The sequence below is a fragment of the Dromaius novaehollandiae genome, chromosome 10 (genome assembly GCF_036370855.1).
Source record: "Dromaius novaehollandiae isolate bDroNov1 chromosome 10, bDroNov1.hap1, whole genome shotgun sequence".
In the NCBI taxonomy this organism is placed as follows: domain Eukaryota; kingdom Metazoa; phylum Chordata; class Aves; order Casuariiformes; family Dromaiidae; genus Dromaius; species Dromaius novaehollandiae.
Window position 1 is genome coordinate 24502259 of NC_088107.1, and position 15599 is coordinate 24517857.

The following is a 15599-nucleotide window of genomic DNA, read 5'->3' on the forward strand; positions in this document are numbered from 1 at the left end:
GCGTCGAAACCAAACTAAACGCTGCAAACGCCGCCTTTTCTCTAGCGCGCCGCGGGATTTTCACTCTGCCGATGGTTTCCCCTCGTGGCAAAGCGGGAGTTGGGGCCTGGGGCTAAACCCCGGCGAGCGCGCGTCCCGCCCGGCCCCGGCTGCGGAGCGAGGCTGCGGTGACGGGCGGCCGGGAGGGGCCCGGCGCCGCCCCGCTCCGCCGGCGCCGCCCCCGGGGCAGGGCGCGGGGCGGGGGCTGCCATTTTGTGCGTGCCGGGGGGCCGCGCGGGGAGGGCGCCGCGCTGCTGCCGCGGGGTCGACATGGCGGCCGCGTCGCCTAGGCGACAGCGGCGCGGTCACGCGGGCGCTGCCATGGCGGCGCGGGCGCTGCTGATGCTGGCGGCGGCGCTGGGCCCGGCGGGCGCCGTGTGGCCGCGGCCGCAGGCGGAGCGCCCGGCGCCGGGCGGCGGCCGCTGCTGTCTGCTGCCGCGCCGCTTCGGCTTCGCCTACGCCGCGTCGTCGGCGGTGGGGCCGGGCTGCGCCGTGCTCGACCAGGCCTTCCGGCGCTACTGGGAGCTGCTCTTCGCCGGCGCCCGCTCGGAGGGTGAGGCGGGGGGCCCGGGCTGAGGGCCGGGGCCGGGGGCGGCGGTGCGGGCAGTCTGGGCTCCTGGGGGAAAACATCCCCCCGATCTCCACTCGCGGAGACCAGCGTGCCGGGGTCCCCGCGGGGTGCGGGTTTAGCCTGGTAAACTTGAGCTCTGGCAGAGCAAAGGTGTGAGCCGTGACGGCCGGCCTGGCGGTTAGATACCGAAATAGCTCGTGGTGCCTCCGGCGTCGCCCTCAGTCCCACTTGCGCTGGTGGGTCAGCGCCCTGGGCTGCCCCGGAGCACCTCGCTCCCTCGCCATCAGCAGTCGCGAGGCACCTTGCAGGTGCTGGCAGAGCAAATAAAACAGTTCTTAGGAAGCAACGTGCTTGAGTTTGCAATGTCCAAACTTTGGGAGCACAGCCCGGATCGATCTTGAGCTTCAGTGCTCAGCTCGTGCTCCATGCCTGAAAACTGAGGTCTTGGTTATTTGAATCCTACCTACTGTTCGTCTTCTTTCGTCTTCTTTCGTCTTCTTTCGTCTTCTTTCGTCTTCTTTCGACTTCTTTCTTTTCTTTTTTCCTTGCTGAGCCTGACTCCTGATGACTCAGCTACTTGATCTGATTACAAGTTACTTAATAAAGGGCAGTGTTTCTTCAGTATATGCAGGGAAGTGCTTGCTGGGCTCCTGTTTAAAAGAAAAGAAAATCCCGCCTTGTACGGCACAGTGAGTGCCAGTTATCTGGCGTTTCTTTCAGGGAGTTACTGGGTCAATTTGCTGTTTCTGTCTGTATTTCACATTATCTCCTTCAGGCCACATTTCAGCTCCCCGGGGCTTCCTTTTGCTTCCTTTTCTTCCTCGTGACCGTGGCGAGAGCTGCTGGCGGTGTTGCAATTGCTCCGGCTGTGGTGCTCTCAGGAGTCGCGGCTCTTCCTCGTAGCGGTTGCCTGTGTGTCCAGTGTGATGTTTTGCGCTAGGGAAAGATGCTTCTGTTGCCTCCTGCTTGTTCCTTGGTTTAGTCCAAGAGCACCTTTTTTTGTAAGGTGAGATATTAAGCATCCCGAGGTCCCAAGGCCTTTCTGGCAAAGAGAGGTGGTGACTCTTGGATTCATGCTGGACTTTTCTATAGTGTAAAGTGAGTGAAAGCAAAAGCTTTGAGAGCGTGGGCTTGTTTTGGGACAGGTCATAACTGCTTATTGCCTCTTGACTTCTTTATGATAGTGCCTGTGGTGCGTATAGGAGGAGACATAGTAAATTCCCTGGCTGCTTTCGCTGAGGCAAACGCTGCGAACGTGAAGCCAGCACACGCTGATGCTTAATGCCTGCGTGGGTCTGCAGGCAGCCTGACGCGCTGCATTGGAGAAATACGAAATGCTCCATTCATCAAAAAGAGCTAGTAATTCTGCTTCCTAATGTTTTAAATGTCAGCGTGAACTCTGTCGCTGCTGATCAAAGCAGAGGAGGGTGACGGCACTGGAAGCTGCTCTGCTTCATCTCGAGTGCATCGTGCTTTGATACAGGCAAGCTTGAAACGCCGAGAAGAACCATTTGGCTTATTTTATTTCTTAAACCCAAGTCTTGTAAGTAGCAATAACAATAAATTTTGATTTGATAGCTGCAAATACCCCTCTTGTTTCCTCTTGCTGCTAGGAACTAAACTTAAAACAGCTAGTGTAATTATTCATGTTTTCCTGCTTCTGTCAGAGGGAAATATGACCATCACATCACTTGGAGCAATTTCTCATGATCACCAGATCAAGGTCCGTGTGCGTACTCAGCACTTTCCATACACCCTGCTTTATGTGGGACTCAAAGTCCACATGCTTATTTTTAGCATTTTTTTTTCCTCCTTGCCTTCCTTTTTATCCCCATGAGTGACTAGTAATAGCAGGCAATGGAAATCCTGTATGGAAAGAAATAGTTTCTATTAATAGAGAAAATAAAGAAATAGCTTTCTTGCCATTTTAGAAAGCTGGTACATCAATTCAACAAACAGGCACACTGATTGAATTGCAGAGGCTTAAGGGGACTTCAGCATCTTTTCCCGACTTGTTGAAAGCATGCTAAGGCAGAGCTGGTCTGATCAGCTAGACTCTCGGTGACATGAGTGCCCCACATTCCCAAACAAAGTCCTCTTAAAACTCCCCCAATATTACTGTACTGTTTCCTCTTGCCTTCTGGGAAGCAGCCTCATCTCAGGGGTGTTGCTTCTGGCCTGTGGCAGAACATGGAAGCATTGCGGTTGTGATTTGTGCCCTGAAAGCACGTTTCTGAGAGTCCTTTCTCCTGCCGAGAGTGGAGGGCCGGCAACCACTCTCCCAAGTGGGCTCATCCCAATGGCAGCTGTTGTTGGTGTTACACTGTGAGAGGCGGTTGCAAATTGCCAGGGTCTGAAAATGTTTTAGAGATTTGTAGACTGTGTCCAAATTCTGAGTTACTTTTGGACTTTTGGCATGAAATCAAAGACTAATAGAAGTTAGAAGAGACTTATAGAGATCTGTGGTCAACCCCCTGCTCAAAACAGGGCCAACCTGGTTAGAACCAACTTTGAAGTTGGATCAGGTTTCTCAGGGCTGTGTCCAGCAGAGTTTGTGGTATCTCCAAGGATGCAGAACTGGGCTGATGTTCCAGTGTTTGACCATCTTCAAGATGAAGATTTTTTTTTTCCTTATCTCTAGTCGGAATTTCCCTTGCCGCTTCTCCCTTGTCTCCTGTCCTTTAGCTGGGCGCCTCTGAGGAGTATTTGAGAGAGTGTGCCCCAGGACCCCACGTGGAGCTCAAGCCAGGACCTGTCATCCCTGATGTCTTACTGCAGTTAGCGACTGTTGCTTTAGTGTGTTTGTCTTCCAATCCATGGCAATAACCAACTATCAATGTGGTGTTGGTAGTGCTGTTTGCAACCATGAGCCTCAACCATTGGGTTTAATAGGTGATTGATTGCTGCCATGCTTGTCTACCTTGTCTTCTAGGCTTAGTGCCACTGGCACCTACCTGCCTTCTCCTTAGTCAGGAAAGCTATGAGGAATCATGTGCATGCAACTGGATTTTAGCACAGGTTTTTTTGGTAACTTTGTTCTGCTCTGCCTTCCGGTGTCTCCCCTTCCAGATCGGGACTGTCTGGAGCTCTTGCAAGCTGGGTTCATCCTGCTGGTGCATGCCACGCTCTCTGTGTTGGATGGCTTGTGCTCGGTGGTGTCTCCCTGCATGGGTTTAACAAGGGGTGCTATGATGGGACTGGTGTAACGGGCTGTGCTTTGCAGCGCTTGACTTACTGTTGGGCAGAAATTTGCTTCCTCTCAAGGCTGCCGAAAGGACAGTTGATGCTTAATAGAAAATTCAAGAATGCCTTCACCTTGGAGACCGGGCTCTTCATCCAGGCCCAGCCTTGGGAGAGCAGAGCTGCGGCTGTTGTTCTGCTCCTGGAGACTGCTGCTTAAATCCCTCCACGCTAAATCAAAAGCTCCATTTGGGTGGCGATGAGTGAAGGAGAGGCTGGGAAAAGCTTGTCCCAGGAAGATCCCTAGGGGAAAAAAAAAAGGATATTTCCCATGTGTCAAGGCCTGACACGTGGTGCTGTCCTTGGTGAGCTGCCATCTCACCAAACGTAGGGAGGAGGCCTTGCTGCTGTGCTCAGCATGCCAGATCGCACCTCTGTGAGGTTGCCTTGGCTACTAGCTTGTCTGTAACTGAACAGAAAACTTAAGACTGCAGAATATTCTTCCCTTCTGCCGTCTCTCCACAGAAGTTTTGTCATTCCTTCACAGAAACGTTTGTGGTTCCTGGCTCCTGCAAGCTTCAGAGCATCCATTCCCTGTGTTTCACCCCGGTGTTGGCTGTGCCGGGGTCTCTCTGAAGGCTGCTTGGTGTCTGACTTATGACCAGGCTCACTCAAAGCCGAGCTTTTAGTTTTCAGTGACCGTATTGAGCTGTTCCTGGGAGTGACGTGTCTTTGAAGGCTGTGGCGGTCTGGCGTGTACCTCGGCTGTGATCAGCACGGTCCCCGCTCAGCTAACCTGTGCTCTTGCTGGCTGGAGACTGCCATGGGCTGAGCTGCACTGCTCAGGAATGGCTCGACACCCCCTTCAGCACTGGGGGAACTTCTCCCATGGACTCCGGTGAGGACTTGGGGCTGTGCAGCATTGTTGAAAGTGCTCTTTCGGATAGGGAGGAGTGTCCAGAGCTCCTGCTTGAGATCCGAATGTGGCTGGGTTTATTCTTGTAGCTGCTGCACATGGGACCTACTCTGCAGAGCACTGAAGTTGGTCAGGAACCTCTCTGTGGTGAGTTAAGTTTGTGAGGCCTTACAGTGACACCTGACTTGGCTCAGCTTTGCAGTATGCTTGGATTCATTCTCTGTCTTTTTTTGCTCTAGAGAATTTCTTTGCTTTTTTTGAGAAGTGGGGGTGGGATAGGAGAGCTCTTGGGTTTATTCCTTTTCTGCCCAAGGCAGAGAGAGTTTAGAAGTATGAAGCTCTTCATGCCCCCTGGAGAAGACTTGGTAGTTGTGGCTGTTGCTCAGAGTGCAGGGCCTGGTGTCAGGGATGCCTTGGGAGCTGCTGCTAAACCAGGCTCTGATGTCTCTGCTTTTGTGGTGTGCTCCTTTAAGCTGCTGCTGGGATGCCTGTCCTTGGGGCTTCCTCACCAGCAGACCTTCTCTGCACTGGAGGTTGGGATCTGCTCATGTGGTCGTGGTTTCCTGTGTCGAAGGGAAGGTTTCCTGTGTTTTAAAAGCTATGGCTGGGCCAAATAGTTATGCATCTCTATCACTGGTGGGGCTGGAGGGAAGGCAGCGGGCTTGGGAAGCCGGGAGAGAGCCGGGGGGGTTAACGGCTGCGGTGTGTGTGTATTGCAGGGCATGAGCAACCCTGCGGAAAGCCCTGTGCCCAGCTCCTGGTCTCTGTGGCCTCTCCAGGGTGCGATGGGTTTCCCAGCCTGGACTCCAAGGAGAGCTGTGAGTATGGGGTTTGGAGCGGGAGCACAGATGTCTCTGTGCCCCTTAGTTGGAACTGGTGCCACACAGCACTTCGTGCGTCTCCCAGTTTGGGGGTATCCTCGCTGATTTGTTGAGAAACTGGGGCTGGGAGGGAGCGACTTACCTGAGGATGCTGATAAGGCAGTGGGAGAGGCAAAATAAATAAATAACCCCGCAGCTTTCTGGGATCCCGGGGACCAGCCCTCTGTCAAAACTGCTGCCCGGTCCAGCTGCAGCCCTGTGGCTGGGGCTGTCATGCTCTGTTGCAGTGCGTGATGGAGCGCGGGACCTAACGCCTAGGCTGGCCTGTCTCATGCTGTGTTTCAGATGAGCTCTCCATCGCACAGGACTCCTTGCTGCTGTCTGCAGATGCTGTCTGGGGAGCTCTCAGAGGTGAGGTGTGTTCAGCATTTGGGAGTAGCAGAGCTCTGATGGGCATTCCCACTCTCCCTGCCCCTGAGCCTGCGGGGACAGCTCTCTGGGCCTCTTTTCTGTAGATTTGCTTTGTTAATTGTGCTCTGTTCCTTTGGGGGAATCTGCTGAGAGAGTAACTGTGTGATTTTCCCACAGGCCTGGAGACGTTCAGCCAGCTTGTTGGGCGAGACGAGGATGGCACGGTGAGTGGGAGGCTCGCGTGCAGGCAGGCTAACGTGAGCCCTCACGGAGATACGAGCCCTGACGTTGCCTCACAGGGGCGGGCTGTGCTGCAGGGCAGTGAGCCAGCTCTCCCTAATGCTCCTGCCTTCAAGGGTACAGGCTAAGGATCGTTGGGGGACTTGGGGGCTGGTGGAGTTCCAGCACAGCAGCACAGCCCTGTAATGTCAAGGGCCACGTGGTGATTCGTGAAGACAGAGTCCAGCCAGATTGCTGCCTTCTGAGCAGGTAAAGTGCTGTGGCTCCTTCTGGCTGGCTTACACGGAGGGGTTGCGTGCTCGGCAGTGAGGATACCCCTCCTAGTCCTGCTGGCCCTGGGGATGAAGATGACCCTGATTCTCCCCCGTTAACGGCTGCGTTGCCTGCAGCCCTGCTCACCTCTTCCTTGTGCCCTCTGTGTGCAGTACTACATCAACGAGACGGAGATCATGGACTTCCCCCGCTTCCGTCACCGAGGCCTGTTGCTGGACACCTCTCGTCACTACCTGCCTCTGAGAGCCATCCTGCAAACGCTGGTAGGGCGCCTGTGCTGCGAGGCGTGTGTCCTGCCCTGCTGACAGCCAGCTGAGTACTGTCTGGGGGACAGAGCGGATTAGCTAGGCGTCCCTTCCTATGGGATGGATGGGAGCTCCCTGGGTGGCTGGGAGGCCTTTTGGTTTTTGCTGGTCCTTTCCAAAGATCACAGGAGCCATCTAGTGAGAGCCAGCCATACAGCTGGGCATGGGGCAGCCATCCACAGCTCATCAAGGAAGAGCTTGTCAGACCTAGCTGTTTTGAAGAAAACGAGCCTGTGTGCCTCTAGATGAAGCAGCAGGGTGGGGTGGGATGGCAGCATGACCTCAATTCTTGTACACTGATCTGCATCGTGGAAAAATGCTTCCATGCTGCGGGCCCTTCCTAGTGCAGTGCTCTGTGCCCATGGCTCTGTGCCCGATGTAACTTCCAGCTGCCTCAAGTGGGTGATTTTTCACTTCCCTTGATATGTGGGAGAAGGAAGAAAATCCTGAGGTATCTTAGATTCCTGCAGCCCAGCTTACTTTCTGAAGCCAGATTGTTTCTGAGGCAAGGAAAACGCTAGCTTCTTCCCAGTCACATTAGACGAAAGTGGGTGGTGGCTCTGCACTCATCTCAAGCAGAACTGAACATCCAAGTCTCAGTCACTGGCTTGCTTATATGGAGAAACAGGAGTTTTATTGTTGGCAGGAGCACTACTGGCCATCTGCAGCTCTTTGCAGTGCTCACGTGTTTGTCAGATAGGTATCTGAATGACTCCTGGAGCCTCGGGAGCATCTGGGGACACTCCTTATGTTTACCTTGTCCCTTTGGAGTGCAAGGACCTGGGGCCCCTCACGCCCTCTCTGCAACAGGCTGGCTGACCCTTCAGGCAGGGCAGGGCATGTTCACCTTGTTCCTGTTGCTTCCTAGGATGTCATGGCTTACAACAAGTTCAACGTGTTTCACTGGCACATTGTGGATGACCCATCTTTCCCATACGAGAGCGTGACCTTCCCAGAGCTCAGCAAAAAGGTAACCCATCCTGTTCGTTGTGCAGCTCCCTGCTGAGCACGGCGAGCGCTGAGCACTCCTATGCCAAGGGAGTGAGGCACTGTGACTTCTTGTGTTTCCCCAGGGAGCCTTCAATGCCGTCACCCACGTGTACACAGCCAGTGACGTGAAGATGGTGATTGAGTATGCCCGGCTCCGTGGCATCAGAGTAATCGCAGAGTTTGACACTCCTGGGCACACCCTTTCGTGGGGTCCCGGTACGGAGCAGGACGTGCCTGGGGCACTCTTCAGGGGCGCAGGTGTTAGGAGAGCTGCAGAGCTGGGGGAGGAAGGGTCTCTGCAGCCTGGATCCCAATAGCATGGACAGCTGTGTCCCACAGGCAGGCTCAGGGGAGGAGCAGGCCATCAGCTGGGGGAAGTAGGGGCCAGCAGTCCAACTTCCAGAACAGCATCCAAAGGGAAAATATTTCCATCTCTTCTTGGGTTCCAAGCTGGGTGCTTTTTTGGAACGTTTGTTCTGCCAAAACTCAACCTCATGGGGTACAGCAAGGATCCTGGGTTCCGCTGAGGGCGCAGCTGACCAAGCTTCCTCACTCTGCTCAGCTGGACCCCCAGTCCTGATACATTGCTCCCTGCTTTAAGAACTGGGAGTACCTCCTCGTCCATGTCTCCCAGGAGGTGTGAGAAGCTCCAGAAAATGCCACTTTGTCTTCCTCTTTCCTTCCCCTCCCTCCGAACGGCCCACACTGGAGTACGCTCTGTGCATGTGGTCTCTGCCAAAACCATGGCTGCTTCCCCTTCCCCGTCCGCAGTGGGTATACTGAACCGGGAGCGGGAGCGGGTGCTGGGGGCTGCACTGGCATTATCTTTTCCCAACAGCTCTGTGCGTGGTTTCCCCTGGGAATCTCCATAAAGGAATAGGGCCATGGCTGGGCTAGCTGGAACACAGGGTACAAAGATTTGGTGTGGGAGGGGAATGACAGGGCCTTGTCCCCTTCTTGTCCTCAGAGCAATCGTTGCAGGAAAGAAGGGGCGTCTAGTCTAAGAGGCTTGAGCCTACCCGCTGCTCTCGTCGGGGAACGTGCGCCTGGGGCAGCGGCAGCAGCAGTGTGTATGAGAGGAGCACAGGACCAGTGCAGAACGCAGCTCTCTCCTGATCAGATCAGACTTTCTGAGCCAGAGATCACATTGCTGCTGCTGTGGTTATGCCTCATGCACTGCACCTGGGCCTTCTGTCCCAGGCAGGCGCTGGGCCATGCTGGGGAGGGTCTGGGTGGCTACTACGCAGGGAGAGATGGGTGTGTTTAACCCCTTCCTCACTGTACTGGGTTTGTTGCGACCCAGGTGCTCCAGGCCTCCTAACTCCCTGCTATTTGGGCAAGAATCTTTCTGGGACCTACGGGCCCATCAACCCCATCCTTAACAGCACCTATGAGTTTGTGACCAGTTTCTTTCAAGAGGTCAGCGCTGTGTTCCCAGACTTCTTTCTTCACCTCGGTGGTGACGAGGTGGACTTCACGTGCTGGTGAGTGTTGCCTGGTCTGAAGTCAGTCTGGGCAGGGCCTGGGGAAAGCGCAGATCACAAGCTCCAGTTTAGCTGGGGAAGTGTCTGGGATTAGGGTCTGGAACAGGATCAGTGCTCTGTTGCCTGGGTGCCAGCATGTGGACGGATGACAAGTGCCTGAAAGAACAGCCACCTGAAAAGGTCGGGAGAGGCAGGGTGAGAGTGGAGAGTTATTTGCATGTAAGAGGGAGCCAGAGGGCTAGAAATTTAGCATGGGACCCCTGCATCCCACCCCATCAATCCTTGGCCATGCTTCTCTGCAGATCTTTGGTGTCTTGCTTCATTAGGCAGAGAGAGAGCATGAAAAGCCTTGGCCAAGTCTACTCTTACTCCAGAGCTCTGGTATGCAGTGCTTTTATTCTCTTCTCTCTCGTACACAGGAAGTCAAATCCAAAAATCCTTGCCTTCATGCAGGAGATGGGATTTGGTGATGATTTCACAAAACTAGAGTCGTTCTACATCCAGCGGTAAGGATGGCTGTGTCTGGGGCCTGTGGCTACAGTGTGTGACAACACAAATGTCTTCTGCTGTCACGGGGATCCTGTTATCTCCTTTGCAAGAATGCTCACACTTGGGCATGGCTCCCTGACCCCAAAGGGAGTAGCCTGGCCACATTTTGTTGGGAGACCAGACCATGAGGCCTGGGCCTGAAGCTCCCCTGTGAGGGGCCAGGCTTTCTCCCTTACCTTCTTCAGAAGTACTTCTGTGTCTTGCTGTGGGTGTTGGGAAAAATCGGTGCTTCCGCTGTGTCTGTACACAACTGGCAAAAAGAGGGGACTGTAGCTGGGAGTATCTATCCAAAACTCAGTACTGTTTCTGCTCCAGGCTTTTGGACATCATCTCTTCCTTTGGCAAGGGTTACGTGGTGTGGCAGGAGGTGTTTGACAATGGAGCGAAGGTGAGAGTTGGCTGCTTTCCCTAAAGGGATTCCCTGCGCTTGGGCAAGCAGTGCCAGTGCCCCAACTGCACTCTCTGGTGTGCTCCAGGGGCCCTGTGCTGGTGCTGGCGGGAGGTACTCTGGTAGGGGATTGAGGTTGCTCTTGACACGGTGCTGGCGAGAGCCCCCTGCCCTCATGGTGGCTTTATCCAACTACTGTCAACAGGCTCTTTCCCCCAGGTTCTCATATATGTAGCTGCAAGAGGCAGGTTTTAACCCTGCCTGGGGCGTGCTCTGCAAATGGGCTTATCCCTTCCTAAAAGCAGCAGCGGTTATTCACCGGGTCTGCTCCCAGTCTCTCTCGGCAAGTTCATGTTGGTGTCACGTGAGCCAAGTGCTATCCCGCTGTTCAAGCCTCCCTGGCTGGTTAGGAAGGCGCCTGAGGAGCTGCTGGGTTTTGCCAGCTCTGTTTTCTCCGTTTGAGTTCTGCCATTCGGGTGGCTCCTGGGAGCTGCAGTTTTGTGAAGGAGGCTTGTGCTGGGGCTGGAACGCATCAGAGATGCAGGATTTGTGCTACCTATGCGACCATAGTAACCTTGCACTGGTCCGTGGCTTTTGTCCTTGCTGCGGGTAGGAAAGTGCTCTTGTCCCTTCCTGTAGGCACAGCCCTGGGGGCAGAGGAGATTGCACCGCTTCTTGTGGACCACGCCACAACCGGTCCTGGGCTGTTTGTGGGGCAGGACCCCAGGCAGAGTGGGGTGTTCGGGAGGCATTACACAGCACAGGCGTGGATGGCTTGGGGACACTGCTTGTGAAGGGAGGTGATACACTCGGTTGCCACGCTGATTCTGTGCACGGGGTTCACGTATGTTTGTGCTGTGGGGCCAGGTGAGGCCAGACACAATCGTCCACGTGTGGAAGGAGAACTCCCCACCGTACAAGCAGGAGATGGCGGAAGTCACCAAGGCTGGCTACAGGGCTCTGCTCTCTGCTCCCTGGTACCTCAACCACATCTCCTATGGGCAGGACTGGATGGAGGCCTACCAGGTGGAGCCTTTGCAGTTCGAAGGTGCGTTCCTTGTGTCAGGTTCCCTTACGGCAGCTGACTTGCCTCTCGGAGGTAGCGTCAGGGCTGGCTCTCTTGCTAACCTGTTTTCACTGCTGATGTAAAGGCACTTGAGTGACCCTGTCAATGCCGTAGTCTCCATAGCTGAGCCAGCTCACTGCTGTTACAGGCACCTCTGTGGGCAGGGCAGTAAATCACAAGTTCTCTTACAATACCTGATCCTCTGCATGGTGTCTTTGGCAGGCAGCCCTGAGCAGAAGGATCTGGTGATCGGCGGAGAGGCCTGCATGTGGGGTGAATATGTGGATGTTACTAACCTGACCCCCAGGCTCTGGTAAGAGAAGTCCTGAGGAGGTTAGCCTGAGTCATGTGGGCAGGGCTCAGACCCATTTCCTTCACCACTGAGTTATGTGCACCAAATTCTGCCGGTTTGGTCTCCTAATGGTACTTGACTGTGTCCCCTGACAACATGTCTGTGGTAGCAGGAACTTTGCTGAGGCTTATACTAGGGGTTGTGGCGTCTGTGAGACTGAAACAGACCCCTGTAGAACCTGCTGCTGCAACCACTGCACGTTTAATCCTGGTCTCTCTCCTGTCATCTGGACACATCCTGATCTGCATGTGTCTGGGAATGGATCTTTCCGTATAAAGAAGCTATGTGCTTTATCCTGGAGGACTTGGGGCAGGAACCAGGCACCTGCATTTCTCCAGGCCTCCCCCAGACCCATCCTGGAAGGGGTCTCCTTTCCTCCCCACTATTGTCTAAGGGTGAACTATCCTCTAAACGTGAACTACGCTCTCTCTGGCTCTGTGGATTTTGAGCCAGTTGCTCTGAGAGCTGGGCCTACGCTCAGGCTGGCTGTGCTCGTGGTCCTGCTCACAGTAAGTGCGGCCGTCTGGGTGTGGTGATGCCGTTACCATCAGGGAAAGCTGCCTGGGCCTTGTGGATAACAGAGTGCATCTTCCCTGAATTTACACCTGCATCTCTAGAAGCAACTTCAGGTCTTAAATCAGAGCAAAGCCTTTGGGGGCTCAGAGGTCTCTGCGAGAAGCTTTCCCACGCCCCTCTGAGCTGAGTGCCTCTGTCCCTCGTTCCTTCAAGGCCGAGAGCTGGGGCTGTAGCCGAGCGACTTTGGAGTAATGCGACTGTGAGGAACCTGCAAGATGCATACGTGCGACTGGCCAACTTCCGCTGCGAGCTCCTCAGGTAACCGTCCCTCCAGCAGGGATCCTGAAGAGGTGCCAGCTCAGGGGGACAGTGCAAAAGACGTCGTCTCTGACGTTCAGCTCTAGCGAGACCCTGGGGACGGCAGTGAGGGTAATGGTGCGGGAGGTGAGGGTGAGGTGGGGCTTTCCTGGTGGGAAATGACCCTTGTACTTATCGAAACTCCCAGGTGTTTCTCATGCCTGTGAGTGGGCAGAGCTTGCTTTGTGCAGTGCTGGAAGAGGGCCCCGGCGTGCGCGTGGGCTGGCGGCTGTGCTGAGCAGAGGGTTGGTGATGGGGAAGGGGCACTCGTCGGAGCCGCTGCCTCTCCGGCAGCACCGGGCTCTGCCCTTATGCCTTGCTTCCACGAGTGAGCGAAAAAATGCAATCTGAGTGCAGGATGAAAAGCGCTCCCTTCTTGAGCATGTCACATCTCAAATTGGGTGCCGATGGCTAACTCGTGCTTCTCTAACTACTCAAAGCCTAACCACGGGCTCTGTTTGTGCCCTCTCTGTGACGGCTCTGTCTTTGCTGTGTTCCAGGCGGGGTGTCCAGGCTGAGCCGCTCTTTGTAGGATACTGTGATCATGAATTCGGTGGATTTTGAATGGAGAGCCCTGCTGCCCTCGCCCTCTGTGCGCACAAGAGGAATGATCTCTCCCTATCCCTCTCTCTCCCCGCCCTTCCCTCAAAAGCTGCTGGCATGTTAAAGGGACTTCCTTTCATTTGCTCTTGCCTTGTTGCAATGAGCAATTTTTTATTTGATGGTGCACTCTTTGCCTCTTTTTCTATTCTTATTTGTTCTTTTAAATCTATAAAGAAATGACCCCAAAGAGAAAAGGTGCCTTTTCATGCTCTGTTGGGGCTTGGCAGACTGCGCGAGGATTTTCGCTGTCAGATCAGCTTGCTGTCGGAGATGAGCAGGCCTGTTCCAGCGATGCCAGTGGAGGAGCATCCGGCTGCGCCTTGTCCCCGTGGCTCTGGAGCTGAACGTGTGCATCTCAGGGACCGCAGCCCCACAGTGCCAAGCTCCGAGTTGCTTTTTCAGGTGGATTTCCCCCTCCCTCCAAGCAGAGCTGCAGACCCTGCCTTGCCTCTGTGCTGAGTACACTACCGCTGGTATAGTAGACTTCTGCTCCTTCCTCTGGCCCAGCTCTTGGGTCAGGGCCTGGGTTAGGACCAGCCCTGCCGTACAAGCTACTGTTGCTGTTGTAGGCAGCCAGGCTGTCTGGATAAATGGTTTCATCCCTGCCTCATCCCGGCTGAGGGAAAGTTAGTCTGTAGTCACACAGCGATGTGTTTGCGGGGGAAAGGCTGGTCTTGCAGGTCCGAGGTTAGCTGTGGACTCCCCCAGGGTTTTTGCCTTGACCCCAACTGTTGCCTGCTGACAAAGTGCCATACCTATGCTGGGATGTCACTGTGCAGAACAGCCCACCTTGGTTTTCCTTCTGTGGCCCTGCCTTTTGTGTAGGAGGTCTTGCCCTCCGTACGTCAGCGGTCAGTGTTGCCTGTTGGTTCCTGTCCTTGTCTCTGTCTCTCCTCCGTCCGCTCCCTCAGCTGCTCTGGCTGGGTCCGGGCAGGAGGCTTGTCTTCAAGCCACCGCCTCTGCTGCCCTAAACCCGGTCTGCTGCCACCTCCTTCTCTGGCTTTTGAGAAGAGGAGATCCTGAAGCCCCTTGGAGGAAACCTCCCAAACCTGCTGTGCTGCAGCAGGCAAGCTGGATCCGTGGATGTTATCGAGTCACCGCTTGGCCCCTCCATCAGCCATTGCCCAGCACTCAGCCAGCTTACCCATCCTCGCACTGCTGCTCTGTCCTCAGGTGGGCTCCACGCCAGTTCTCCTGCATCCGAGTAGGAGGAGAGTAGGTTCCTTGGAGAAGAGACTGGTGGTGTTGCGTTGCTGGTCTGAGGAGCCGGGGCAGTCTCGGTGCTTGTCCTCTGATGGTCAGGGTTGCCCTACTGGAACCCAGTTCAGCCCCAGTGTGGGGATTTCTCAGGGAGAGCTCCTGTACCACAGGAGTGTTGGGTGCGTGTCTGGATGTGAAACGAGAGACCTGCTTTTAGCTCTCCGTTATGGCTGGAAACTTTTTGCTCCTGTTCGTTTTGAATTAAAAATGTTACTGAAATGGCAGATCGTGGATTTCTTTACCCTCCTGCAACGGGATGCCCAAGCAGTACTTGTCTGAAGTGATATGCAAAAACCCCTTCAGTTTTAATTGGAAAGAAAAAAAAGTGGAGCCCAGCCACAGCGGAGAAGGTGGAGGGAAGCCCGCCCTAGGCGCGTAAACCTCTCGCCTGCGCTGGGGGTTGCAGTGCCTGGTGCTTCGGCCCCGCTTTCAGCGAGAAGCCCAGTAGAGACCAGTTGAGTCGAACTGGAGCGAGCCAGGATTGCGAGTCCACCCGCCTGTCGCTCCTGGTGCGTTTGTTTCTCTTGGATTGAGTAACACGAAAGACACAAATAATAATAGCTGCTTCCTTGTGCTGGGGCTTGATGTGCTGTCAAGTCCTGAAGAGCTCCGAAAGGCTGGTATAATTAGAGCTCCTTGTTCCCTGTGAGGCTTTTCATCGGGAAGTGCTGATCTGCTGAAACTTCGCAGAAGCCTCTCGTCCCCGTGAGGCTGCTGAGGACGGGTTTTCGTGCTCTGAAACGTGTTTCTGGTCAGAACAGGGGTGGCCAGCAGCCCCCTCCCTATCTAGGCCACCTGCCTGCGCCTTGGCACTTAAACCTGAGCCTGCTCAGGCGAGTGTGGGTCCCCATTCCCGGCTGGAGCAGATGCGTTTTTGGAGTTGGCTTTGGAAATGCCTCAGTTCCCTGTTGTCCTACAGCACCGCAGGAACAAATGCCAGTGGAGCAGAGCCTTTCTTCTGACCCGTGCTGGTATCCTTCAGTGTCTTAGACCTCATAAAACACTGACTTAAGAGCCACCGAAGCTGATAAAGGCTTGAAGTGGAGGTGCAAAAGGTAGTAGGTGTGACGAATGCTTTTCCAAAGCAGCAGCGTGTGATGACTGCAACTCCATAGCTGCTCAAATGTACGGAGAGGGATGATGAATGTCTATGTCCCTCCTGCTACCGCAAGTAGAGCTGGTGCCACCAGCTTCTTCCCCATCCGTAGCCCTGAGAGGAGCCAACCACCGTACGTGAAGGGCACGTTCATGACTCGAGGTAAGCAATTGTACCAAAGG

At 54.7% G+C, this 15599-nt stretch overlaps 1 protein-coding gene across 1 annotated transcript; it reads left to right on the forward strand.

Annotated features, from left to right (window-relative positions):
- Positions 1-217: 217 nt before the first annotated feature.
- Positions 218-14545, forward strand: HEXA (hexosaminidase subunit alpha). The gene is made up of 14 exons (XM_026115646.2): positions 218-592; positions 5426-5524; positions 5873-5938; positions 6116-6162; positions 6604-6714; positions 7625-7726; positions 7830-7962; positions 9050-9230; positions 9650-9736; positions 10095-10167; positions 11035-11215; positions 11456-11546; positions 12315-12419; positions 12959-14545. The coding sequence occupies exons 1-14, from the start codon at positions 310-312 to the stop codon at positions 13020-13022; spliced, it is 1623 nt and encodes a 540-aa protein (XP_025971431.2). The 5' UTR covers positions 218-309; the 3' UTR covers positions 13023-14545.
- The last annotated feature ends 1054 nt before the right edge of the window (positions 14546-15599 follow it).